At 41.9% G+C, this 25,385-nt stretch overlaps 2 protein-coding genes across 3 annotated transcripts in view; one reads left to right on the top strand and one right to left on the bottom strand.

Moving 5' to 3' along the window:
- Positions 1-872: 872 nt before the first annotated feature.
- On the bottom strand, positions 873-6,636 carry rbm12bb (RNA binding motif protein 12Bb). The gene is made up of 2 exons (XM_050046463.1): positions 6,483-6,636; positions 873-3,307 (listed from the first exon to the last, which is right to left on the bottom strand). Exon 2 carries the CDS (start codon positions 3,283-3,285, stop codon positions 1,366-1,368), a length of 1,920 nt encoding a protein of 639 aa, XP_049902420.1. The 5' UTR covers positions 3,286-3,307; positions 6,483-6,636; the 3' UTR covers positions 873-1,365.
- Positions 6,637-8,200: 1,564 nt separating this feature from the next.
- setd2 (SET domain containing 2, histone lysine methyltransferase) overlaps positions 8,201-25,385 on the top strand; it is a 23,640-nt gene continuing 6,455 nt past the window's right edge. The window contains exons 1-17 of one of the 2 annotated variants that reach the window (XM_050045741.1): positions 8,201-8,630; positions 10,133-10,255; positions 13,325-13,346; positions 13,437-17,488; positions 17,624-17,755; positions 19,369-19,497; positions 19,943-20,066; positions 20,170-20,247; positions 20,332-20,429; positions 20,615-20,747; positions 21,025-21,159; positions 21,248-21,376; positions 21,486-22,568; positions 22,676-22,724; positions 22,809-23,157; positions 23,908-24,634; positions 25,104-25,229. In XM_050045741.1, the coding sequence (XP_049901698.1) occupies positions 10,227-10,255; positions 13,325-13,346; positions 13,437-17,488; positions 17,624-17,755; positions 19,369-19,497; positions 19,943-20,066; positions 20,170-20,247; positions 20,332-20,429; positions 20,615-20,747; positions 21,025-21,159; positions 21,248-21,376; positions 21,486-22,568; positions 22,676-22,724; positions 22,809-23,157; positions 23,908-24,634; positions 25,104-25,229 (7,395 nt within the window). In that variant the 5' untranslated portion in view covers positions 8,201-8,630; positions 10,133-10,226. The remainder of the gene's footprint in view (positions 8,631-10,132; positions 10,256-13,324; positions 13,347-13,436; positions 17,489-17,623; positions 17,756-19,368; positions 19,498-19,942; positions 20,067-20,169; positions 20,248-20,331; positions 20,430-20,614; positions 20,748-21,024; positions 21,160-21,247; positions 21,377-21,485; positions 22,569-22,675; positions 22,725-22,808; positions 23,158-23,907; positions 24,635-25,103; positions 25,230-25,385) is intronic. The other variant, XM_050045740.1, reaches the window with a different exon arrangement.

Raw genomic sequence — 25,385 nt, 5'->3', positions numbered from 1 at the left:
TCAAAATAAAAGCCTTGTTCGCGTGTAAAGCTAGAATGTTAATGAGACCATAGCGGAAGTACCTTACAGATCCGTCCAAACGAGCAAACAGGGCACTTGTGTCTTGTAATTAATATTGCAAATTATAAATATTGTGGCTTAATCCTCTATATCGGACTTTCTTTAATATGTGCCAGAAATGCTGGTTACTTTTTTTGTGAATAGGAAACACAATATTTACCAATAACTTAATAAAAACATTTTTGGTTGTTAATTCATAAAACTTTTGGGTAGGATGCTAGGATGCTTTTGCAACTGTTCCTCGTAGCATTAAGTCTTTGAGGCTGCTAAAAGCTGGTGAAAAGTAAACTCATATGACTTAATACTAACTGATGTACTGGAAAATTTTGAACTTCTAAATCTACTTTCTTTATGAGTGTCACTACTTGTTTTATGTTGATAGGTTTACGATTTTATTGTTTGCTGTGCACCCAAAGATCAGGCATAATTGAGTATGTTTTGGCATCAGTCCATTTTACTAATGGCCCACGAGGATGTGAATCATTGTTTGAGTTTCATGTTTTTTCATCCAAGGGAGGGTGGAAACTCAATATTTAAAATACACATTACAGATTATCACAGAGGTCACTCATCCTCATATTTTACAAGTATTTCTCTTGAACTGATGATTATAAAATGAAAAATACTGTATATCCCCACTTAACACTAATCATGACTCTATCATGACTGCAGAAAACCACTTCAAGAACCTTACCTTAGTTGTCAGTAACTGGTTCTTTTTATTTGGAAATTAAACTGCATCTATACATAAGGTTTGTGTCAAGCAAAATGTGTTTATACTGTAAAAGATCTGTGAAGAAAAAAAACGACAATTCGAAGGTATGCATTTTTATAAAAACAACACTTCACAACAACCACAGTAAATTGAAATTTACATGCATTTTTCCACAGCGTTGCAAGTCAAACTGAACAAAAACATTTCAATGAGGAAACAAAAAATTGAATTCACTTTAACATGAGCACTGGCTACAAAACCCATATTTAAGCAACTGACTACATTGCCTAATCACAATTTTAAATAAAAAGTGCAATTAGGGAAAACCTATATGCCACAAATTAACTATTTACAATCGTACAAAGCAAGGGCATCAAAACAAACAAAAAAAGAAATAAAGAGTCATGTTAAAAAAAGAAAGAAAGGCCATTGCTTCCTTTAAATGAACTTTGTTTCAATCAACACTGTCTAAATGTTCAAACCTCACTACTAGATCACATCAGGTGTTGTGACTTCCCTTCAATCAAAACTGTTCTTGTCCAAACTACACTACCAGGGCATGTTAGGTGTCAGGAAAAGCAATGTGACATTTACACAAGCAGTAGCTGTATTTTTCTTGGACCTATTGGTCTTCCACTCAGTTCCTCAATTGCTGTCAACGCCTCCTGACGGGACTCAAATACTGCAGTCGCAGAGCCTTTAGATTTTCCACTTTGATCGTACTGCAGTGAGACAGAACCAGGGATAATGCGATATCCATAGCAAAAGTCATAGATTTCTTCATTTCTGATCTGGAATGGCAAGTTAAGTAGCTGTACACAGGTGGGAGTGTCAAAGTGCTGCACAGAGGGACCAAAGCCACCACGAAAGCCATTACCTCTGTCTTGTGATGCATATGAGCCTCCTGCATGAGGCTCAAAATCACCGCCTCCAAAGCTGTCAGCCCGTGCATTGGTAATTGGTATATTACCGTCTTGAGGACTGCTAAAGTCAGGGTACTCAATCTCACGATAGGACGCCTCGCCTCTCCTTCCAGAGTACCGCTCCTCTCTCTGCAGTGGCTCTTGCACAAATGGCTCTTGCGCCATTGGTGGCTCAACGCTCAACTGTCGCATCTGTGAATGTGTAATTGCTTTCAGTATGACTTCTGACCCAAGAAACCTTTGTCCATTGAGAGAGAGTGCCCTCATAGCCTCCGCCTCCGACCGGAAGTGTACCAAAGCCTTCCCAACTCCAGCACCTTCATGGTCGCGCAGCACACACACCTTGTCCTCTGTGATATTAAACCCATGGAAGAAGTCCATGATCTCAACTTTCCGTACATCAAATGGCAGGTTCCTCACAAACAGGCACGTCTTCTCCGAGTCATGCTGCTCTCTGGGGTAAGATGAAGGCCTCTCCTGAAACATTTCAGGGTTTCCAGGAGGACCAGCATCATTGCTTTGAGATTCCAGAAGGGTGATCATTTTCTCCCTTGAGATTGGCCGGGTATAAATCCATCGGTTCAAAAAAAGCCTTTTTTCAGGACTTAAGGCATCACAATAGTCACGCAAACTCTTGAAAAGCACGAATGCAGATCTCGTTCTTCTCCCATCACTGCCAATTAAGTGCAGGATCTGGTCATCCTCAAGCTTTGCGTTACGAAAAAGCCTTTTTATGTCTTGTTTTTCCACTGCATAGGACAGATTTTCAACCAAGACACAGTACTCCTCATCGGGAGGAGCAACGGTCCTCGGAGCCAAAGGTGATTGTGACCTTGCATGATGTGGATTCCTCTGATGGCGAATAGGGGATCTGTCCCTTTCAAAGCTGTTACCCATGTTGGTAGCCATTGACACTTTACCAGTAGCCCGACGCCAATCATCTGCTGTTGTTGTGGAAATCTCCACATACCTTGACCCAATGTATTTCCTATCCCTCTTCAGGGCTTCAATTGCATCCTCTCTTGTTGCAAATTTGACGAAACCTGTCCCATTTTTTGTACCATTTACATTTTTCATTAGGAGCATCTCATCTATAAGTAAACCACTGAAAAAGTCACTGACTTCCGTTTCAGTAACAGAGAAAGGCATTCCTTTCAGAAACACATACACAAAGTCATCAGTTGTGTTTAAGGCCCTCTGGTGCTGGGGTGGAGGGGTATAATCAGATCTGCTACTTGATCTCCTGCCCACCTCAGGGTCCACAGATCTTGCAGCACGTCTTGCATTCTCCTCAAAGCGTCTCTTCTGATCTAGCTCTGCATTTGCTGTACTTCTTTCAAGCACGTTCTGCATCTCTGTTTTACTGCTTAGCAGCAATGTAACTGGTGAACCCTTAATGCAACCTCCGGACCGTGTCATGGCTCTTCTTGCATCTTCATCGGAAGCAAAGATAATGAAAGCTTCCTCTCGCTCGCCACCAATTATATGCACCCCTCCATCTGGAATTCTGAGGCCAGTGAAGAACTTGCGAATATCCTTAGAACCTGCTGTGACTCTTAGTCCCTGTAAACGGATGACGACCGCCATGCTGAAGTACAAACAACAGCACCTGCAGACAGAGGGGTATAGAATAGCATTATTGCCGACAGAGCTCCTCTAGCTCAACCTCAATTTCCTGGCACTCCACTAAAACACCACTGAACTAGAATAGCAATGTGAGACAATTGACATCAGAGGCAAGGGACACTATTATGATAAATGTCCACAGCAACCGCTTTTAAAATGGACAAGAAATTCAAATTGGTGAAAATAACATAGCAATTAAATATATACTGTGGCTCACACTCTACAGCGCAAAGTCCCAAAACACAAAATCAACGCATCTGCCCTTTTTTGAAATGGCCCAACACAACAACTCAACATAGAAAGTAAAATATAAACTGAAGACCACTTTCCAAACAAATCCAACCCAAATTGTATTCACTTCATATTCAATCAAGTTTCTCGCAAGACTCACCACTTTACAACACATGAATTCAACATCTTCCAGATATTTTTGCAAACACCAATGCATTTAAAAATGCAGTAGGACACTGGCTTAACAAGGACCATATGGCATTAAGTCCAAATACACAAATCAACACAATCTCTCTGGAACAATCATTCACCTTTTCACCGCAGATAAACTTTATCAGACCCTTTTAATCACTCATACCATGGGGTTAACTATTCAGATTAATCACATATAATCCAGCTAAAACAGTTAGATTTAAGTTGACCTAAAAATCAGTAATATTAAATATCAATCTTGCAAACAGAATATGACAAAGGCCACTCGTTTGACAAGACAGCTGATAATAGCTGATAAAGTTGTTGCCTCCAGAGGGTTATTAGACTGACAATTTGTCACTTTCCAGAATGCAACAGTCCACAGAGTAGTCACCATAGCCATCATTTCACATTCACAAACCTTCCCCAACATGAATTCCGCATCCAGGTGCTGCGCAGAACAAATGTAGGTCCGAAATTTTCAAGTTTACCACCAAAAGTTTCCACTTATTCAGCCAACACAGCAATCAATAACTCAAGGGTTAAACTTGCATCGAGTATTTTTCCAATGCATTTGGAGAAGCCTTTGGAATGAGACAGGCTTGTTGATCCATCATAAATTGGGTCTTCAAATTCAGACTTGGAAGAAGACCGTTCTTCAACTGGGACACAGCTACCACCAGCAAGGACAATATCACTGTTATCATGGCACAGTATCTACAAGGTATTTATATTCGCTACATCAGCACAGACTACGATCCAACTCTAAATCTGTCACTCAGGAAACAAACACCAAAAAGCACCAAAGCTGACAATTACAACCATTATTACATGATTTTGTTTGGTAAATTTTACTATCATAGTGTGGTAAAGAACCATATGAGTGGTTTTGCACATTTAAACTACATAAATACTATCTTTACATTAGTAACACTTATTTACCAGAGCATGAAGCCAGATTTTAAATAAGCATTTGGCCAAATTGTTGAAATTTTCAAAATAAAATGTTTGAGTGCTTCACTCGCAGAAACACACATCGTCTGTGACCCCAGTAACTGCGATTTTGCTTGTCATACTATTTTTTTATCCCAGGACTTATTTCCATGGCTGTGCAGTTATGTATTAGACTGATTTGTAGGAAAGATTTCCCACTTACAACTAGTTTGGCTTGGAGAGTCTCTGCTCCATGTGATACACCATGTTTCTGTTTGCCTCAGCAACATTTCCTCCTCTTCCTACTTTAGCACAAACTGATACAGTGTTAGAGTCGTTCCACAGAAATTATATTTGTCTTCTCATTGGAGTTCTTCATCATGATATTTGGGTGCATTTATGTGCCATGATGTGGCCACAACTGTCTTTTACTCTTTAATCTGCAAAACTATTTACATAGAGCATTTTATGCAACTGTCAAATCTATAACAAGTTTTTACTACATTCATTCTCCATGATCATTTGTATTCCCTCTTGAGTTTCCAACCATCATAGCTCATACATGCAATACTATGCAGCAGCTGAATGGCTGGATTCTATAATTAGACCTTCACTTCAGTATGTACACGCACCCCCAGTAAGGATTCACAAATCATTAGGCTATTTTAACACTGTGGAAAAAAACTCAGTGTGGATGTGTTTTACAGTGATGTTAGCTAACTTGAGTAGTGTCAACTCTATGCAAGGTTCTAGACTGAAACCAATGAGCCAATGGAAAATAAGAAAAATGCATTTTAAAATCAGGGGCACATGAATTTGTAAATGGTTATCAGTTATGTATATTCTTAGCACACCAGATTTAATAGACTGACGGCACAAAGCCACTTGTATGGTTCTTTAAGTTCTTGCAACAAGGCAAGTATTCATTTTGATATGGCTTGCTGCATGGTACCGGACCTCTGAACCAAAGTCCAAAATAAATACAATGTGATCAAACAGCAATTCAACTTTTTTTTTTTTTTTTTTTTTTTTTTAAATCAGGCCATAACATGTCTACAGATACAGCCATCAGATACCGCACCATACTGCACCAAAGAGCTGGCAAAGGTCTAAATCAATTCAACTGCACCACAAACTCAGGCATTACACAAAATCAACTATCGTCAACTCTTGCTATGTTGGAAACACAACACCTACCTCATTAAGTGCCACAATCGTCACTAGCACCGAAACCTCAGGCTAGCTAGCTTTAGCTTCGACAGCCCACCATTAGCCACCTGCTAACTACCCGTCACACAATTGCAAATTATTCAACGAGAAAAACGAGCTGGTTAGCAAATCATATCAGTGAGACGTAGCCACGGCTCCCGAGTTGACTATCTACATAGTTAAAACCACCATGAGGGAATTAAGTTGCACCGAGGAACACCGCCACACACCACCTCAGCTTAGCTAACCAGAAATACGGTAACGTTACTTCATTCAACACCCATGGCCTTCTCGTCGCCCCGCATTTCATCCAGAACGCCATCTGCGGCAACTCAAAGTAACACTGTGTCCAATTTAACTTGGTTAACTCGGTTCAATGGCTAGGAAGATGGAGAACATTACAAACGTCCTTGTTAATCAAACAAAGCACAGGAAAATGTCGCGCTTAGCTGCCGTTAGCCATGTCGTCAACCAGGCCTGTAGCTTTAGCGTTAGCGTTAGCTCGTGTGACGGCCAACACCGACATGCGGTTATAAAAAAAATATTTTTTATCAACTCCACAGTATTGCTACCTAACCAGCGACAAAACTTACACAATTGACAAGCACAGGTTCCCCTAAAAAAATAGAATAGCCGATAGATTCAGATCGGTTAAGTTTAGCTTCGTGTCACTCTCGTTTCTCGTCTAAACGTACGGGATGATCTTCTTCTTCTACGGCTTCTGCGTCATTTACTACTTCTTCTTCTTCTCCTTTACATCCGACTGGCTGCAAACCAATGTAAAAGGTGAATGCCGCCCTCTACTGTACCGGAGTATGTAATACCATTATTTTATGAAGCACTAAATATTAAACCTGTTTGGTGTAAATAATTAAATAAATGTGTAAATATGTTACTACATGTCCCCTTTCTCCAACAGACTTCTGATGCTCCACGTCATACCCACTTTTACCGCCCTGTCCATCAGTCAGTCTCTTTCTACACTGAAGCTACTATACTATCAACACGTTTTAAGTTTTCCTTGAGTTCTGTAATAACATTCAGTCCAAGTCAAATCCTTCCACAGTATGTAACAGCTGGTACCACAAGGATCTGGCTTGCAGCATTTCTTCAGATCAACACAAAACATGGTAGCGACAATTTAGACTGAGTATCGAAAACATAGATTTATTTCAAGAGAGCAAGCTCATGTTTAGAACGTAGACTGTATTGTTGAGATCTCTAGAAAACCTTTGTTATGTTATGTTATGTTATGTTATGTTATGTTATGTTATGCAAGGTGCACAAATTAAGTATCAAGACAGCTGCATCTTGTCAGTATATGAAATTTGTCATGTGTCAAGTAGGCTCATCGACTGTTTGAGTCTGAGAGTTTTCTGTATAGAGGTTCTTTTTATTCAGTGCAGACCAAGTAATGTTATTTCCCTTTCACTTAGTTTTGGTCATCTGCCCCTCTCTATTTTGTCATTTAGGCAGTGGTTCCAAACCTGGGGGTCCCTTCTCTCACCCAGGGTCAATACAAGTTCATGGGGGGTCACAAGGCCTTTTTGATTATAAGGGGTAATATAGTAGTAACCGCTATATGATTATTTTAAGTTTAGATTATTATCATTATTATTATTATTATTAAAGATATAAACTTCACAGGATACAGGGCATGGTGAAGACCTGAACGCAAACTCTTTCCACAAAGCCTTCGCTTTTTGCTAAACAGCCTCATAATGCAATACAAAAGCAAGCAGTTAAAACAACCAAAGAGCCAACTGAACAATGACCAAGCATCAGGAAGAAGATAACAAACTGTCAAAGAACAAGCCTATTGCATATATTGTTACTCTGTTATGCACTGGTTTATGCTTTGCTCCTTTAAAATATTTCTTATCTTGTAAATTTGACTATCTTGCCAGATTTTTAATACTTTTGTTTTTAAAACTGGGCCCAGTGAGTGACCCTGACCCCGGGGAACCCACTGGTTGTTCTGGTTGTGAAGTTAATGGTTGTCACTGTATTCAGTGTTACTGTAATTTGAAGCATTCTCTGGCACAAGAATTTCCTTTGGGATAAATTAAGTTCTATTAAACTGAATTAAGTTAAATGATTGTTGATTATGAAATCATATTCCATAAAATGTGTCACTTGGTCAGGAGTCCTCAGTTTACTCAGTGGGTCCCTAAGGAAAGGCTTGGACACAAGTGGTTTATATTCTTTTTTTTAATTTATTTTATCTGTATACGTTTTATTTAGTAAGTTGCTTGTTGTTGATCGCTCGGACCCGCAGTGCGCTCCAGGGTTCGCGCCAGCTATGTTCCCACATCATGTGATGTTGTTGAACACAGCAGCCACAGCCACAGAGACACTGTGAGGATCAGTGTGTGGAATAAAAGGTATCCTAAAAGATATGTTCATCATCTTCCAAGCAGATCGGGTTGTCAGTCTTGCTGTAATTTACAGGTTGACCAAATTGAGACACTTTCTGGCGCTTGGTTTTCGCGATCGCTTGTGTTCTAGGATCTCTCCTCTTAACTTCTGGCTAACTCAAGTGAGCTCATGCTAGCTCGATAGTACCAGCACTCACCCAGGCTGAAGCTGGGGCGCAGCAGCAGCAGCAGCAGTGGAGCTGGCCGACGATCATTTCCGACAGCTCCGTATGGATTTGACGTCGTTGCTTGATGTTTTACAAAGGGTCGATTACCGGTGATTTCGAGGATGGGGGAACCTTGTGACCTTAAGCACTTCGTAAAGTAAGTACTACGAGAGCCGCTGATTTTCACTTAGCGTTGTGTTAATTGTGATTTAGCCATCTTACTACACACAAGTAAGACAAAACATCAGTAACGTTAGCTAGCATGCTTAAAGCCGGTCGCACAGACTCGAGTGTGCGAGTCCATTATCCCCTCAAACGGAAACGTATCATCAAACCATCCCTGCTTTTTGGTTCACTCAGAAAAGTAACAAGCTTCCACACTGGTCGAGTAATTCATCACTTTGACTTCACATATGTGTCAAAGATCGATAGATAAATCACAACTTAACAACAGTGTCGTTAGCATAGTGGCTGCTAGTACGGTGCGAGTTAGCTAACCTAGCTAGCTTTAGCTCCTGATGCTAGTAGAGTTCCTCGGCTAACGTTAGCCGTCTTCGTTAACAAACAAAGGTTTGTTTACCTCTACTGCGCAACCAAACCCCCTGTTAAACGTCACAAATTATATTCCCAAGCATATAATTATTTGCTAGTCAACATTAACAGCAATGCCTATACTTAGCAATACACAAGCTACAGCTATCTTTAAAGATGGCACACGAAAGCTCTCTGTTAACGTTAGCTTACCTAAGTTAGCCTAGCTGCTTCTGATAATTTTTGATAAACCAGCGCCACAGTGGTATAGCTAAGTTTATGTCACCTCAACTGCCCGCTAACAACTTGTATAAATGATGTAGTGTGACTAGATAATAAATCGTGATGAAATATTTAACTAAATTGATAGGTTTCCCATACACCCACTGCTCGTTTTCACAGTGGGGAGAGCCATCTTTTAAAGGCCATGTTTTGGCTGCATCCAGTTCTCCCGCACAGGCCATGCTTTAGTTAGTTTCCTTGTTTGCTTCAAATCAGTCACCGTTTGTTTTCATCAGTGTCGATGTGTTCTTTCACCCAAATCCTCATCGTCAAGACAGTCTTTGTTTTCAGTAGGCCATTTGCTTGTGCTTTACATGTCTAATGATGAGATGCATGTCCTCCTCTCCCCCTGCATCCATGTTTCCATCTATCCTCGACCAGGGTAGTGCTATTTATAAACCATAGGTGAATGCATCCTGTTACTTTTGTTGTTGCTATGATGCAACTAAAGCGACAGCAGTAGAGAGAGATTACCAGCCCACCAAGCCGAGAAAAGAGGGAATCCTTGCCCCACAGCAGACATCAATATTAAAACGTGCAGCTGGTATCTCTGCCACATTGCAACGATAGATAACAGGGATCTCAGGAAAGGGACGTCTGCAGAAGTCACAAACACTTAACGGTTGAATGCATGTGACACCACTTACTTTTTGACATGGTGTACACATATATATAGTGTGTTTTGCAGAAGCCTCAGCCACTATTAAACACTATCATGTAGATTGTCAACCATAAAGTTGATTTTCTCTATTTGATGATGTCAAAATTATAGAAGTTCCTAACAGAGTAAGCTGTTGTGGACAAGCAAGACTCAGTTCATTGCAACCCTATCTTTCTTTTTGTCAGGTGTGGCGTCACTGTGGAGGGCTCATTTCTCTGATTTTGGATTATTCTTGGCCAGCAGCCTCTTCAGGCCTACTAATCCTAGACGAGTTTCTCAATGGACACTCTGCTGAAGTCAGAGATCAGGTATTAGACAGCACAAACTCACAGTGTATGCCTTGTTTAAAGTAGTTTCATATAAAACTGGAAATTATATTAGCATGGTGTCTAAATTGTAGGCTGTTTTGGATGCAGTCTGTGCAGACATATCTGGCATCTAGTTATGTGACAATTAAAACTACAAGACTGTCCTCTGCAAAATGTTTTGGGCTCTTTTTTTTCTATTTAGATATCGGATAACATGTCATAGGTTGTGTTTTGTGCAATTTTAGCCACATACAGTATATAGTATGTTAGTGCCTGTGACTGTAATATGCAATGGTAGAAACACCTCAAAATAAAAAGTAAAGATATGTAATTTAAGTATTTTGCATGAACTAAATGACAGCATTAGGAACAGAGGAAATTTTAAGAGAGATAATGTCAGATCCTGTGGTCAGGTATCAGTTTATGTCACCATGTGTCAGCGATGGATGACCACAGTGCTTGCTTTTGGATATTAAGTTCAGTCATCGTCACCGTTTATTTTATGAGCTTGGAGCATGAAACATATCTGCATCACAGTTGGAATAACGTTTCTATATTTGGTGTAAGGTATTTCTGCAACATCAAGATAAAAACATTACGTTTTTGGTTCAGTAGGCCCAGTCCATTAATCATTTGACAGTAAGCTGCTCGGTCCCTTTCTATGTAACACAACGTCACAGCAGAAGTGTCTCATTTTGAAGGTCACAGAGAAAAAAGGAAACCTCAAAGGATTAAATGACCCAATTGTTGCCCAGCACCCATATTGAGCCTACCCTAAGGAAAACACACACACTTTTATAGGACAAAAGGAGGGACAAAAACCTAATTATTCATCCAGCTTACATGCTGAACACTTACATTTATGTTTCCTTGTTTTTTTATGATTTCTTTAATCTTCCACTGCTTTTTTACTTTGTGTGTGTGTTTGTTTTAGCACCAGTTGCTAGCTCAACAATGTAGACAATCAAGTTATATGATACGAGTTGGGGCTTATTTCCACCCTTGTTAAAGGACCCTCACAGATATTTATACTCTACATATTGTTTATAGTTTGGGGGCATAGTTAAGGTCTGCATACTCAGGTTTAGCGTTAAGAATACATATGAATAAAATAGATAGAAGAGTACTTCACAGAATCACAAAGCTGGTTAAACTCATGTTCATCCCATCAACACCGATATTCGCTAGTGTTCTGGAAAAGTGAATGCTGCATCATTTTTTATGTGATACACTTAGTCTAATCTTTGCTAAATTAGGTATGATATGAAAAGTTTAAGACCATGAATGCATGTCTTGTAAGCTAGGCTATTACTGTGGAAGCTATTTCAATAGACACATATTTTAATGTTTTGTAGTTAACAAAAAGCAGGGCTGTGATGCTAAAGGTTTTTTTTTTGGTACCGTGACGAAAAAGCAACATATCACTATGTTTTTACTGTTTACTGCCAATGCCCCAAGAGATTGTGATCTTAACTACAGCTTCAGTAATACATGCTGCAGCATAGAGACATGTAACCAATCAGAAAGTGCTTTGGGTGGTACATTGAGCAAGGCTACAGAGGGGTGGCTTTAGACAGAGGGGCTGCATCAGAGCCAAAGTTGTGCATGTTTCAATAAATTTATTTTATCAACTCAAAATAAAAACAAAAATAAAAGCAGCAAGTCGATGATGATTTCATCACCACGGTAGTGTCACATGACAGTGGTATTGCGGTGATGTGGTTATCATCAGCCCTAACAAAAGGTCTATTGTTTGACTTTCTCTACATGTTGGCTCATTGTTAAGCACTGTAGCCTCACAATAAGAGACTGGTCCTGGGGTCGAATAACATTCCTGTCCATCTTGTGCATGTTGTTTTCATGTTTACATGGGTTTCCTACATCTGTATCAGTTTTCTTCCACACCTGTTATGCTCGTGCTATCGAGCAAGGCACTGGTGTTATAACTGGAGTTAGGTCTTCGGCATTAGAGAATCAAGCTCCAAAATGGTTAAGCTAGATCAAACGCAAAAGGGATATTTCTTGGCAGGAATCATTATAATCCAGATTGGATTCAATTTAACACTGTGTTTTTATGATATCCAGTGTGGCCCTTTGATGAATATGTGTATTTTAAACTGAGCTGTTTTATCATCCTGTCCTCAGAACAAAGCAGTTTAGCTCTTGGCCTCAAGGTTTAGTGGATAAAATATTCAAAATCATCAACTTCATGCAGTATTTATGTACTGTAGAGCAAGAAACACCATTATATTGATACATTTTCATGGAGAATACAGATTTTTTTTACCACCATCATCAGACCACATAAAAGCTTTGTTATTCTTCAGTTTAAATAAATAACAAATGTTTATTTTTTTTGTATTCAGGTTATTGCTCAGCTATTCCAATGGTTTGTTCTTCGTGTAAAGTTTCGTATAACCCACTATAGGTGCAATCAATAGGCCAGTGAACCTGACAGTCACAGGAGTTCTTCCTGTCATTTACCTGCCATTCAAATCCATTACTTCCAGTCACTGTCTGTTTGTCACTGCACCAAGTTGAGCATGTAGCCTACACACATACTATGTTATGACTGTCATGAGTTGGTGTCAATCCTATGAGTTTTGTTGCATGTCAGTTGTTCCCCCTTTTTCCTGTCACTCTCCATAATATGTAAATGAGAAAAATAGTTTAGATAGAACTCAAAAATGGATTCTATATTTAAGTATTTTCTTTACATAAACTTTGAGACAAATCTTAAGTATGCTTTTTAACAATGAAACAGGCTTGCATTTCAAGATTTGGGAAAACAGAGTTACACAAGCAGTTGGTAGAAAAAGTACACCTAACACTGTTGTAGATTGGGCAGCAGATGTTGTGCTTCGAAGTCATTAACAGTTAGAGGCACACACATTATGTTCAGGGACATGTTTACAACCCAGAGAGAAGTGAGAGTTCTGGATTCATATATCCCATCTGCTTATTTTGAAATTGTCAAAAAAAATACAAGACAGAGAACTTGAACAGTGTACATTAATGTCTGTCCATCTTCTCTTTTTTATGTTCCCATGATGCTCCTCTTTACCGCAGACAGGAGGGGAGTGATGCTTCGGTAAGTTTTAAGTAGCGTTAAAGACCCTTATGTCTAACTTCATGATTTTCAAAAGAACTCAAGTTACAATTGGTCTCTTTTTTATTGTAGGTAAAGGTGGAGGGCCTATCCAAGGCAGCTCTAATCAAAAGCCTGTCTCCCAGAGTCATGCTATCCAACCGTCTCTTGCCTAAAGGGACCAAGATGAAGGTCAACCTAGAGGATCAGGGCCGTCAGAAAGTATCCTTCAGCTTCTCACAAACCAAGAAGCCACTGCAGAGCCTGTTCTTCATCCCCGCCAGTCCTGACAAGTCTGTCACTGAGCCCAACGCTGCCTTGCCACAGGCAACCTCAGACAAAGGAGGGCAGAATACGGACAGCAAAACTGAGCAAAACCAGACACCCATGGTGCCAACATCAGTAACAGAGATACCTTCTCAAACACCAGTCTCCTCAGCCACTAAACTGAAAACAGGCTTAGCAAAAATGCATTTCAAAAAGCAAATTCTCAGTGTCTCTGTGACTGAAGAGAAACCGACATCTGTTGTGCCAGAGGACCCGCAATCCCCTGAATTGCAGGTTCTGCAGAAATCTAAAAGTGTAACTGAATTTTCAACACCCCAGCCTCAGACTGTCGCCAGTGTCAACCCCTCTGAGAATGCTCACATTGAAGCCCCTGAGACAAGGGTAACCCCAAGTCTCAAGAAGCCAGCTGCTTCCTCAGGAAAAGAAGGAGAGAGTTCCAGTAGTGCTGAGCAGGATAGTAAGGTAGACAAAAGGAAAACCAGGTCCCAATCTAGAAGTGCTCCCCCTGGCTCAGAATCTGATGCAGATTCAGGCCAGATGTCTTCCAGCCACAAATCAGTTGACTCCAAAAATAAAACAAACTCTGACAGCAGAAGCAAAGAGGTAAAAAAGTCTTCCTCTGGTTCACATGTGGATGAGAAGGAAAAAAGTTCCTCCAAGCGGTCCGAGAATCATGAAAGGTCTTCTAGCTACTCTAAATCAGACCGTGATTCTAGACGCACGTCATCACGTTCATCTCGATCAGACAAAGATCGCAGAAGGTCCAGGTCCAGATCACGGTCTAGATCGAGAGGGTCTCGAACAAGTTCATCTCACTCCAGGTCAGAGAGAACCAGAGGCGATAGAGGATCACGCTCCGAAAGGTCATACTATCATGATTCTGATCGGAGATCACATCGGAGTTCTCCACGCAGAGAGAGAAGACGTTCTCGCTCTCGCACTGACAGAACTCGGGACAGTTCTGACTCTGAGGATGACCATAGGAAGACAAGGACGAGGACAAGTGACTCCAGTAGATTGTCCACCCATTCAAGCTCACATAAGGAATCAAAATCATCTTCCTACTCCAAACCTGAGAAAACCTCAAAATCTGCGGATTCTCCTCACTCTTCAGAGTTTGATAAAAGAACACAATCGTCAAAGTCTGAAAGGACTTCAAAACGACTATCAGACTCTGATTCGCAGCGCAATCGCTCCCCTGATCTGGACTCCAGTTACCGGAAATCTAGCACCCATCACAAGTCAGAGACCAACAGCAAATCCTCTTCTTCCAGTATGCATACCCACTCTCAAACATATGAAAAACGTCAAAAAAGCAGCTCTAGTGACTCTGAGGCAGATCATAAGGGAAAATCACAGGCCTCTGACAGAAGCTCTGGCTCAGAAGAGAATTGTAAAAACTCCCAAAAGAAAGCCAGTCGGCCAGACTCAAAGCAGACGACCCCTTCTAGATCTACTGTGAAAACCAGTGGACATGATAGACAATCAGATGATGTATTTCACAGCCCTGGCAAGACCCCATCGTGTGCAAACAACACAGAATCGTGTTCTCAGAGTGAAAAAGAAAAATCTCATTCCCAACAAGGTGGATATGAACATAGTGGTCAGGATTTTAAGGAAATGGTCTCATGCACTGATAAGAGTTTGCAAGAATCGTCATCCAAGAGATCGAAAGAAACAAAATCAGGTCTTGAAGTTGAGGATAGAAATGCTTCATCTATAACTCCTAGTGAAAGCCTAAAATTTGTAAATGTCACCCTGGAAAACTTGACCAATGTGAAGGATAGCCTTTCTTCTAATAAGCGACCACATGTGAACCCAGATGCAGCTGTCTTAAATTCATGCAGTAGTAATGATAGTATAACGTGTAACCAGGAAAAGAAAGTTGTTGATTGTTCACCAGGGCCAACATCCTCACTTGATACAGCAGATATACCCGTCACCCAAGATGTCCAGCAGAACACTAAACCAGAGATTGTTGAAGATTTGACAGTCGACAAGCCGTCTGGTGCAAGTTTGCCGCTCAAATCGGATTCATCGTGTCTTGAATCTGAGGATCAGCCGACACAGCAAAATGTGGATACTGTTAAAAAGAGCAGCAGTACTACCAAAAAGTCCAGGTGGGACATTGTTGGGCAGGATAGCTCAGAGAGTGATAATTCTCAGAGGACACTTTGTACAGAGAGTAAGGCTTCTGTTAAAAAAGTGATCTCTGTCAAAAAAATAGAGTTTTCGAAAGACAATAGCCAACAAGACTCTGACATCAAAGATGCTAATCAGCAAGAAGCTAAAACACATTCCATAGGGGTGAAGCAGACTGAGATCTCTAAGCAGGAAGTCGGCTCAGACAGCACATCCGTGACCGACAAATACAAAGACCAAAGTGAGCCTTCACAAGCGAGCACCAGCAATGACCACTGTGACTTAAAATGGAGTGTCTCTCAAAAAACAAACACAGATGAGCGTCTGCACGTAAATGATACATCACAAGCTGACAAAGCTGCACAGATGCAGAGTTGGAATGGTGATGACCATGAAGAAAAATCCAAGGGAGGTGCTCAGAAGAGCAAACCGAATAAGAGAACATTACTTAATCAGGATGCATTAGGAGGACAGAGTGAGGTCAGTGATAGTGACAACTCCGAGTATGACTCTGATTGCGACGAGGCTATAAAACGGTTGCACTCTGTGGTGGTGGTGCCAAAGAATTCTTCCCTAACAGTGGATACACAGGACACAGGAGTTTCCCCATGCAGTCTAATGAATAGTTCAGAACTGCAGAATGTGAAAATTGATGAAGACTCAAATCAAATTAGCCCACAACAAAGGCAGGGGAGTTCTTCCGCAATTGTGGAGACCAGTGGTCTATGTGCAGGTGTTAACGATTCATCCCATAGCAGCATGCTGTGTCAATCCCAGAGTAATATGATTGATAGCACCAGTCACTCGGAGGGCTCCAGCTCCATCCGTGTGCAACCTTACATGGCTGGTCACATCAGTGCTCATGGAAGTGCCACAGATCCTGCCCACAGCCTTGATAATTCCAGACAGTGTGAGCAAGGGCACAAACAGCACACTGTAAACAGCAGAGGTGAAAAGATATACTCCCATTACAAACATGATGATTTTTCCAATGCTGACAATATCAATGACCAGAATGGATTCAGCCTGGGTTGGGATTTTTCCCAACCAGAACAGCCCAGTAGTACATACCAGCAGCCTGATAGCAGTCACGGCCCACAGCTACCAAACACTAAACAGACAGAAACCTCTCCTAAGGGACAGGAGCACAGGCAGAGTAACGCCACCTGGAACCATCAATTCCCAAACGCACAGACTAGCAGACAACCCTACCTCCATATGCATGAACATTGGCATCAGGACCTTGCAGGTGAAATCCACCCCGACTCTCTAACTAATGACCAGGACGACTACAGTGGGGATAAATTATCTGAAGTGAGTAAAACAGCTGCTGAGTGCAGTGGACCTAACACTCCTGGATCATCAAGCTTTGTACAAGGTCATGAAATAAGCAGCAACAGCAGGGGCTCTGCTGTGCCTGACCCCCCTAGAGAGGACAATTTTAGACCCCACAGGGGCCGGGGCCCTCCCAAGAAAAGGCGTCCAGAGATTGAGTCAGATTCAGACAACGAGGCAGAAGCTGGGCCGGCAGCCAAGAAGGAGCGGCAAGGAGAGGCAGATGTCTCTAAAGAAAGTCATGTCAAAGCTGAGGTGCAGCGTCCATCACTCAGACTGGATGACTTCCAAGATGCCAATAAATGGAAGGACTTTGCCAAGTCTAAGAAGATGCCCCCTTACTTTGACTTGATTGAGGAGAACCTGTACTTGACTGAAAGGTAAGTTGTCGTCCACCCTCATTAACAAAACAAATTATTTGGTCAAAGACTGACCTCATAATAAAACATTCAAGTGCTTTCAGGTTTGAGCTTTGAAATGTATTTTTTTAAATTTATTTATTTATTTTTTTTCAGAAAAAAGAGCAAATCTCATCGAGACATCAAGAGAATGCAGTGTGAGTGCCCAGTGCTGCCCAGAGAGGAGCGTTCAAAGGGAGTATTAGCATGTGGGGAAGATTGTTTAAACCGGCTGCTGATGATCGAGTGGTAAGTTGATTATTTTAGCTTATTTTAAATGAAACAATTTGCAAGGTTCCCAGAGGAAAACAAAATGACTTATTTTGAATTCTTAAGATTAAAATGATTGCACAATTAGTAGGGAGGGGAATCGCCAGCAGACCCATGGTATTATCAAGCTACCTACGCCACAATATGATAGCATTACAATATGCTGAGTTTTGTGATTAAAATATATTGCGATTTTTGTTACCTTTTTTTCCAACTGCAAATTATTTCACCAAAGGAAAACTTTGTTAACATCCTTTTTACCTCATAAGATAAAGTTTTCAGTCTGTTCATCTGACTTTAATCTTTTTTATTGCAGCAAAATGTGATGCAAAGCAGACAGACTGACCAACACCATCATAAAACATGTCATAAATGCTGCATACACCTGACAAACTGAACTGTTGGCAGATTTAAAGCCCTCTGAGAGGCCAGATTAAATGCATGAGTGAAACACCTCTCATGCAGGTATCCCGGTAACTGAATGGCAACACCCATGTTAGAAGTGTGTGTCACAACGAAAAGGTTTTTGTTGGCAATCCCCCATTCTTGTGCTGCATTTTGCAGGAGGTCTGCAATGTTTGCTCCAGTGTGACTTTAGTGTACTGCTTTAGTTTGGAGAACGTGAGACAGCAGTCGCCACTTCTCTGTGAGATAATGTGCAGTTATGGTCTCATATGAATCCACTGACCTTGAAGTTCAGGCGTCACAAGTTAATGCCACCCCTCCTGCAGTACTCAAAGATTCCTCAGCTTCATGCTTCACTTCTCTGTAGAGCTTGGGTATGGCATTGTTGGTGAAAGATGTCAGTACAGAGTCACATACCTTGGCTCTTGTGTTTTTAGCATGTATCAAAAGCCTTCGTTTTCAACAACGCTGTATGGACACAGATCCTTGCACATGAAGTAGGTGATGGAATGTGTTTTTTCATCAGCTCTCTCAGAGCTGGATGGTAGGTTTGTCAAGCTAAGTCCAGTGTTGGTTGATTTTTCGGCAGAGCCGGTTTAGCATTAGCTTGGCTGTCAGCAGCTAACGCTCTCTCTATGGTGGCTTGTGAGGTGAACCCCCAATATTCGTAGTATTCTCAGAGTTTTTTATATTCTCATATGACACTGCTTGCAAATTGCATCTATCATATACAAGTCTGCCTTTTCTTCTGTGTTAAAAAATCCAAAACAAGTCCAGATGTTTGATTTGAACGCCGATAGCAAATTTCTAATTTCTTTCTCAGGTGCCTCCATCTTGTTTTGTTGAACCTACTGCAAAATATTGTTATACTGTGCTGTATCGATTTTTTTCCCCCCACCCCTAAAAATTCGTGGAGAAAGCTAAAGATAAACACTGATCAAATACTGTTTTGTTAATTTCCTTTTTACACCGTGATAAATCTTACTCATTGCTTCAGCAATAGGAAATCTGGTAACGTGGTGTACCCAATAAGAACTGGACAAGAGTCGGTGTTAATCATGCTGTTTACCATTAAAATGTGGCATATTAAACAACAAAGTTAAGCTGTGTAGGAGACTGTTGGCATACACATGTTAACTAAAGAATATCTAATTGCTTTTTTGTCTTTGAACAATGATATTTTTCAGCTCCTCGCGGTGCCTGAATGGAGCCTACTGCTCTAACCGACGCTTTCAGATGAAGCAACATGCGGACTTCGAGGTTATTCTCACAGAGGACAAAGGCTGGGGACTGCGGGCAGCAAAAGACTTGGCTCCGTAAGTCTCTCTAAAAGCTCTCATAACATTTTTAAAAGCAGTTTAACACTAAAATTCACAAAATTAGTAGTTATTGTGGGGCTGCCTACTCTATGGGATGCCTTTAGGCTGCATAGTAAAGGTGTCCATGTTGTTGTTGTTTCTAGCATTCATTCATTCATTCATTAACAGAGTAATTGCATTCCAAAACAAAATATGTGCCATTTGAACAGCTTGACACCAAAGCTTCTTTAATAAGAATATATAAATTGAAGGTTAAGAAGGAGGTTCATTGGTCATCTTAAGGTATTTTCTCACAAAACAATCACTTATGTGGATGGTATCATGTACATTATGGGAACAAAAAGCTGATAAACCACTGGCATCAACCCTTTATAAGAGAGTTAATTGATGTTCTTACAGACAGGATTATTGTCAAACTTTTTTGTTTTTATTGTTATCTCAGAAACACCTTTGTACTGGAGTACTGCGGGGAGGTATTGGACCACAAGGAGTTCAAAACAAGGGTGAAAGAATACGCTCGCAATAAGAACATCCACTACTACTTCATGTCTCTAAAGAATAACGAGGTAAGGGGTGACAATTCATGGTAATATTTAAACTGCAGTGTGGTTTAATGATTCAGGTGAAGTGGCTGGCAGAAGTAGTTGATCGTGCGTTATGTCTCTTCAGATCATTGATGCAACACTGAAGGGTAATTGCTCTCGGTTTATGAACCATAGCTGCGAGCCCAACTGTGAGACCCAAAAGGTACAGCAGCAACATAAATACAAGTCTTTCAGGTGAACTTACTGAAGGCTGACTTATCTAATGATGAGTTTTATCTCGTTCCAGTGGACTGTCAATGGCCAGCTCAGAGTCGGGTTCTTCACCACCAAGGCGGTAACTGCAGGAGCTGAACTGACGTTTGATTACCAGTTCCAGAGATATGGGTAATGTTTCTCTGCAGTTATATTTTACCCCACTTTGTGCTGTATGTATTGTGTTTCCTGTCTGAGAACACTTATATGGTATGTTGTGATATGTTAACATATATAGGTTTGTAAAGATTGGTTGCCTAACCTTTTTACTGACTGTTAAGCTGAGGTGATTTTCTTGTTATATATTTTTTCTACAGCAAAGAAGCACAGAAATGCTTCTGTGGGGCACCCAGCTGCAGAGGCTTCCTGGGTGGGGAGAACAGAGTTAGTGTTCGGGCAGCTGGTGGGAAGATGAAGAAAGACCGCAGTCGAAAGAGCGCTCTCACCACGGTTAGTTCTTTCAGTCATATTTGAAAGTGTGTCTTGTCATTTGTTTGCATCTGGCCGCCAGTGATGTTAATGTGGTTTCACTTCCACATGAGAATCACAACCACGATAACTTGACTCATCTTAAATTGGCATACTTCCTGTTTCAAATAATTTTTTAACCATAGTGATGTAAGAATCGTATTGTGTGGATGCAAGCTAAAATGTCTCAAATTTATGAACCAGTTTCTGAAAGACAAAGGTGTTATTTTGATGATGACATCACTTTGTCCTTCCTCAGGTTGATGAGGAGCTGGAGGCGTTACTGGAGAACGGAGAAGGCTTGTATGATGAGAAACAGGTTGTGTCTCTCTGCAGACTAATGGTCCGAGTGGAAACTATGGAGCAGAAACTCATCTGTCTCAAGCTCATACAAGTATGACCTGCTTGGTTGATGCCTTAATTGTATTGTTATATTTGTTATTATCATTTGCAGTGCGTAATTTGATATTTGTCTTTCACAGGATACTCAAAATTCATCATGCCTCAAGCAGTTCCTGGACCATCATGGGTTGTCTTTGCTGTGGATCTTCATGGTGGAGCTTTCTGAAGCTAAAGGCAACAGTGCCAATAACATCAAACTGCAGCTAGAGGTGACATATATTGACTTTGCATTAAAACATTCACAATGTTGTTGCATTCTACTGAAATCCTCAGAGCCTTTGCTGATTAATAATTGATAATCTATGATTGTGTTTACAGATTATGAAGACCTTGGCAGTGCTGCCCATCTCAACTAAGAACATGTTGGAGGAGAGCCGAGTCCTGACCTTCATCCAGCGATGGGCCCAGACAAAAACTCTCCCTCACCCCGCTGAGATGGACGGCTACTCCAGTGAGAACACCTCCCGTGCTCAAACACCCCTCAACACTCCCGATGGTTCCTCCACCAAAATGGGACCCGAATTGGATGGCGACACCACCAAGCCTGCTGTGTATCGCCGCCTTAAAATCATCAGTGAGAATAGTCTGGACAGTGCGCTCTCTGATGCAAGCAAAGCATCTGACGGGAAGGAAGAAGAGGAGGAGGACGATGATGAGGAAGAAGATGAATCATCAAACGCAGGACTTCCTGAGAGCAAACAGTTGAAGGCAGAGCCAGTGTGCGAAGCTGCAGAACCAACGAAAGGAACGATGGAAGAGCCGGTGAAAGAGGAGGGTCAGGTCAAAGGGGAGAAAGAGAAAGAGGAAGAGACAGGGATGAGTTCAAGCAGTCAACAACCTCAAACTGAGGAAGTAAAAGAAAAAATGGAGTTGGATGTGGAGAAGGAGATTGAGATGAAAGAGGACACCAGTGACGGGCAGACGGATGAACCTGAGGGGCCAAAAGAGCCCAGTGAAGAACAGGAGAGTGGGGAGGAGCAGACCAGCGAGGCAGTGACAGAAAATGCTGAACTGGAAGTAGACCAGCCCAGCGTAAAAGTTCTTGAGCCAGAGAGCCAGTCCATCCAAACAGATGTTGCTGATGTTCCACCTGAGCCACCGTCAGAGAGTGTGGAAGCCCAGGCAGAGACACAAGAGGCTGAGAAACCTCCCCCTGGCAGTGAGGCACAACCTGGTGAATCTACCACTGATGCTGCCTCAAGCTCTGAGACTCCTGAGGCCAGTATACCCTCTGAGGTCACAGCGAACCCCGTGGACCCATCAGTGATAGGAACTCCTTCTCAGGATGAAGAGGAGGGTGTCTCGGATGTGGAGAGTGAAAGGAGTCAGGAGCCTCAACTCAGCGCTTTGGACATTAGTGGCATGGCTGCCAGGCTTCTGGACAGCTGGAAGGATCTGAAGGTGAGCTCAGACAGAGTCGCCTTTAAAGATAGACTGTGAATCATGCATATAAATATAATCTGTTTGCAGACTACTGTTTGAAGTAAGAGTTGTGCTTGTCATTTCAGGAGGTGTACCGAATACCAAAGAAGAGTCAAGTGGAAAAAGAAGCAAATGGTAAGTTTAGTCTAATGCTGATTTTTTTTTTTTTTGCCTAGAATTTCTTTCTGTTTGAGTTTGACTTACTAGGATTTCTCACAGATCGCAGCCGGGATCGAGACATGGCTTTGACACCACGCACCACCTCTGGTAGCCGAGAGCGTGAAAGGGAGCGAGACAAGGAGAGGGACCGTGACAGAGACCGAGACCGAGATCGAGACCGTGACCGAGACCGAGATTATGACAGAGACAGGGATCGAGACTGGGACAGGGAGCGGGACAGAGACAGAGACAGAGACAGAGATCGCGACCGGGACCGGGACCGGGACCGGGACCGTGACCGTGACCGAGTCTCCGACAAAACTCCACAACGCAGCACGGAGAGACGGAGGAGACGCTCCAGTTCTCCACCCTCATCTTACGAGAGGAGCAGCCGACGCACTGAGGAACGGTAAGAACTCTTGTGATTGGGGAAACATTGCGAACAGTGTCTTCCAAGTAGAGCTTTGATTCTCTGCCCATACCCAGTTGGGTATTTCTCAATATTTCCCAGAGCTTGATTCAGGTGGAGTCGCACCATTTTCCCGATTTCTAATTGAATTAATAAAGAGTTAGGTTTCACTTTCACTCTGCTTGTGGATCCGCTGCTCCATCTCCTCAGACAGTGCCCAGAGTACACTTTGCTGCTCCGAGAGCGTGGTGCTCTGAATAACAGAATGGTATATTCCAACAGCGCTCTGAATTTATGAGCAGTCCAGCATGTGACTACTTACGAGTGCACCCTGTGTCTGTCACTGCACTGAAAAGACTTATGTTGACATTACCTTAAACATTTTTTTCACAGTGTAAGTGAGCTTTGGCGATATGGCTGAAACCGCTACAAGGCATTGCCTATGACACGTATTTTATGGAAGAAGTTTTTCAAACTTTTTCAAACAAACAGTGGGAATCAAGGCAGTGGAATCCAACACGCAGTGATAAAACACAAAATCGCCAAGTTATATTTTATGTCACAACAAACATTTGGGCAAAATTGTCCGTAACCCCAACAAATTGATGTGATTCATAGTTTGTTTGTTTTTCTTTTGGTTTTGGTTATTGTAAAATTGGTCTTAAATTGCATTCCAAGTGGCATTAAAAGTCTTAATCAAGCTAGCTTTAAGCAGTCTTTAACTTTGGTCTTGTTCTCTGGATTTTTAAGGTTTGACCCATCTAACAGCAAGACACGAGGAGCTGGAGGCAAGGAGCGTAACAAGCTGTCCACAGAAGAGCGCAGAAAGCTGTTCGAGCAGGAAGTTGCTCAGCGGGAAGCCCAGAAACAACAACAGCTTCAACAACAGCAGCAGCAGCAACTTCAGACTATGGCTTATGACCCTTCTCTGGCGTATGCCTCCAGCCCTGGCTTCATCACCTACCCTCCTGGATATCCCATTCAGACCTTTGTGGATCCCTCCAACCCCAATGCAGGCAAAGTTCTGCTTCCTACTCCCGCAGTTGAACCCACCCTGAACTATGAACAGACACCTCCCCAGCGTCTTATATCAGATCTGGGACTGTCCTCTCCATCCTCCACTTCCCAGGCCACTCCAGTCTCCAGTCTTTCTCAGCACATCACCACCCCTGAACTCGCCACTGGCAACCCCCAACAGTATGCCCAGCCAACTGTAGCAACCCAGGACGCAGGCGTAGCTGTCCTCTCTGTGCCTACCCAGGCAGCCCCTCAGGTACAGGGCCAGCAGAGCTACACTACTCTCTGGGATCCCACAACTCAGCAGGCAGTGACTGTGCAGACACAGCCTGCGCAGCAGTACGCCACGGCCCCAGCACAGGCTCAGACACAGACAGCCATCTATTACCAGGGTCAGCCATGCCAGACTATCTATAGCATCCCCACCGCCTACCCACAGGCCAACACTCCTGTCATACAGGTATGGTGCTCTTTGCGTCTATTTTGCTGTACTCAGATTTACTGATTTCTCTCGAGAGGATACAGTGTTGGAAAGCATAGGTGATTTTTTTTTGCTATTAATGTGGAAAACCCTTGATTTTAAGGGTGTAACAATTGAAAAAGTTTGTGGTCCGTAAGTTAGTGTAATGGCCAAGTTAACAGCTGCACAGCTCATTTGCATTTTAAATTTAGTACAGTTGTATCACATTAAACTTCATCAAATCATTAGAAATGTAGAATGGATCAACCAGAACTAAGTTTTGCAGTAAGCAGTTTACTGTTGAGCTTTAAAGAGAAGCTGTCCTTTACAGCACAGCAAAAATAACAATGAATGCTCAACAGTCATAGCACTCCACTTGTGCATTGCAGCAGATACTCAACACACAGTTACTGATCTCTGAATGTGTCTCATTGATGGTCTAATCTGATTGTGTCTTGTGTTTCTGAAGGCTTACACTGAACCCACAGCAAGCTACCTGCACAGTCAGCCTGTGTATCCTGGCCATCAGCAGGGAGTGGTGGTGCAGCAGGGAGGCACAGTCACCACCATTGTCACATCCCAAACTGTCCAACAGGTAATAAATACAAAATCTGTGTTAAAATTCAGGGTTCCCACAGTCATTAACAACCTGGGAAAGTCATGGAATTAGTGACATCTTTTTAAGTTTTGAAGAAGACTTGGAAATTTGTTGTGTGTAATGAAATTGTTACAATAATTCTCCATGGATAAC

Source organism: Epinephelus moara, chromosome 6 (assembly GCF_006386435.1).
Source record: "Epinephelus moara isolate mb chromosome 6, YSFRI_EMoa_1.0, whole genome shotgun sequence".
Taxonomy (NCBI): domain Eukaryota; kingdom Metazoa; phylum Chordata; class Actinopteri; order Perciformes; family Serranidae; genus Epinephelus; species Epinephelus moara.
The sequence above is the reverse complement of the archived record's forward strand: the minus strand, read 5'-3'. Positions and strand labels throughout refer to the sequence as shown.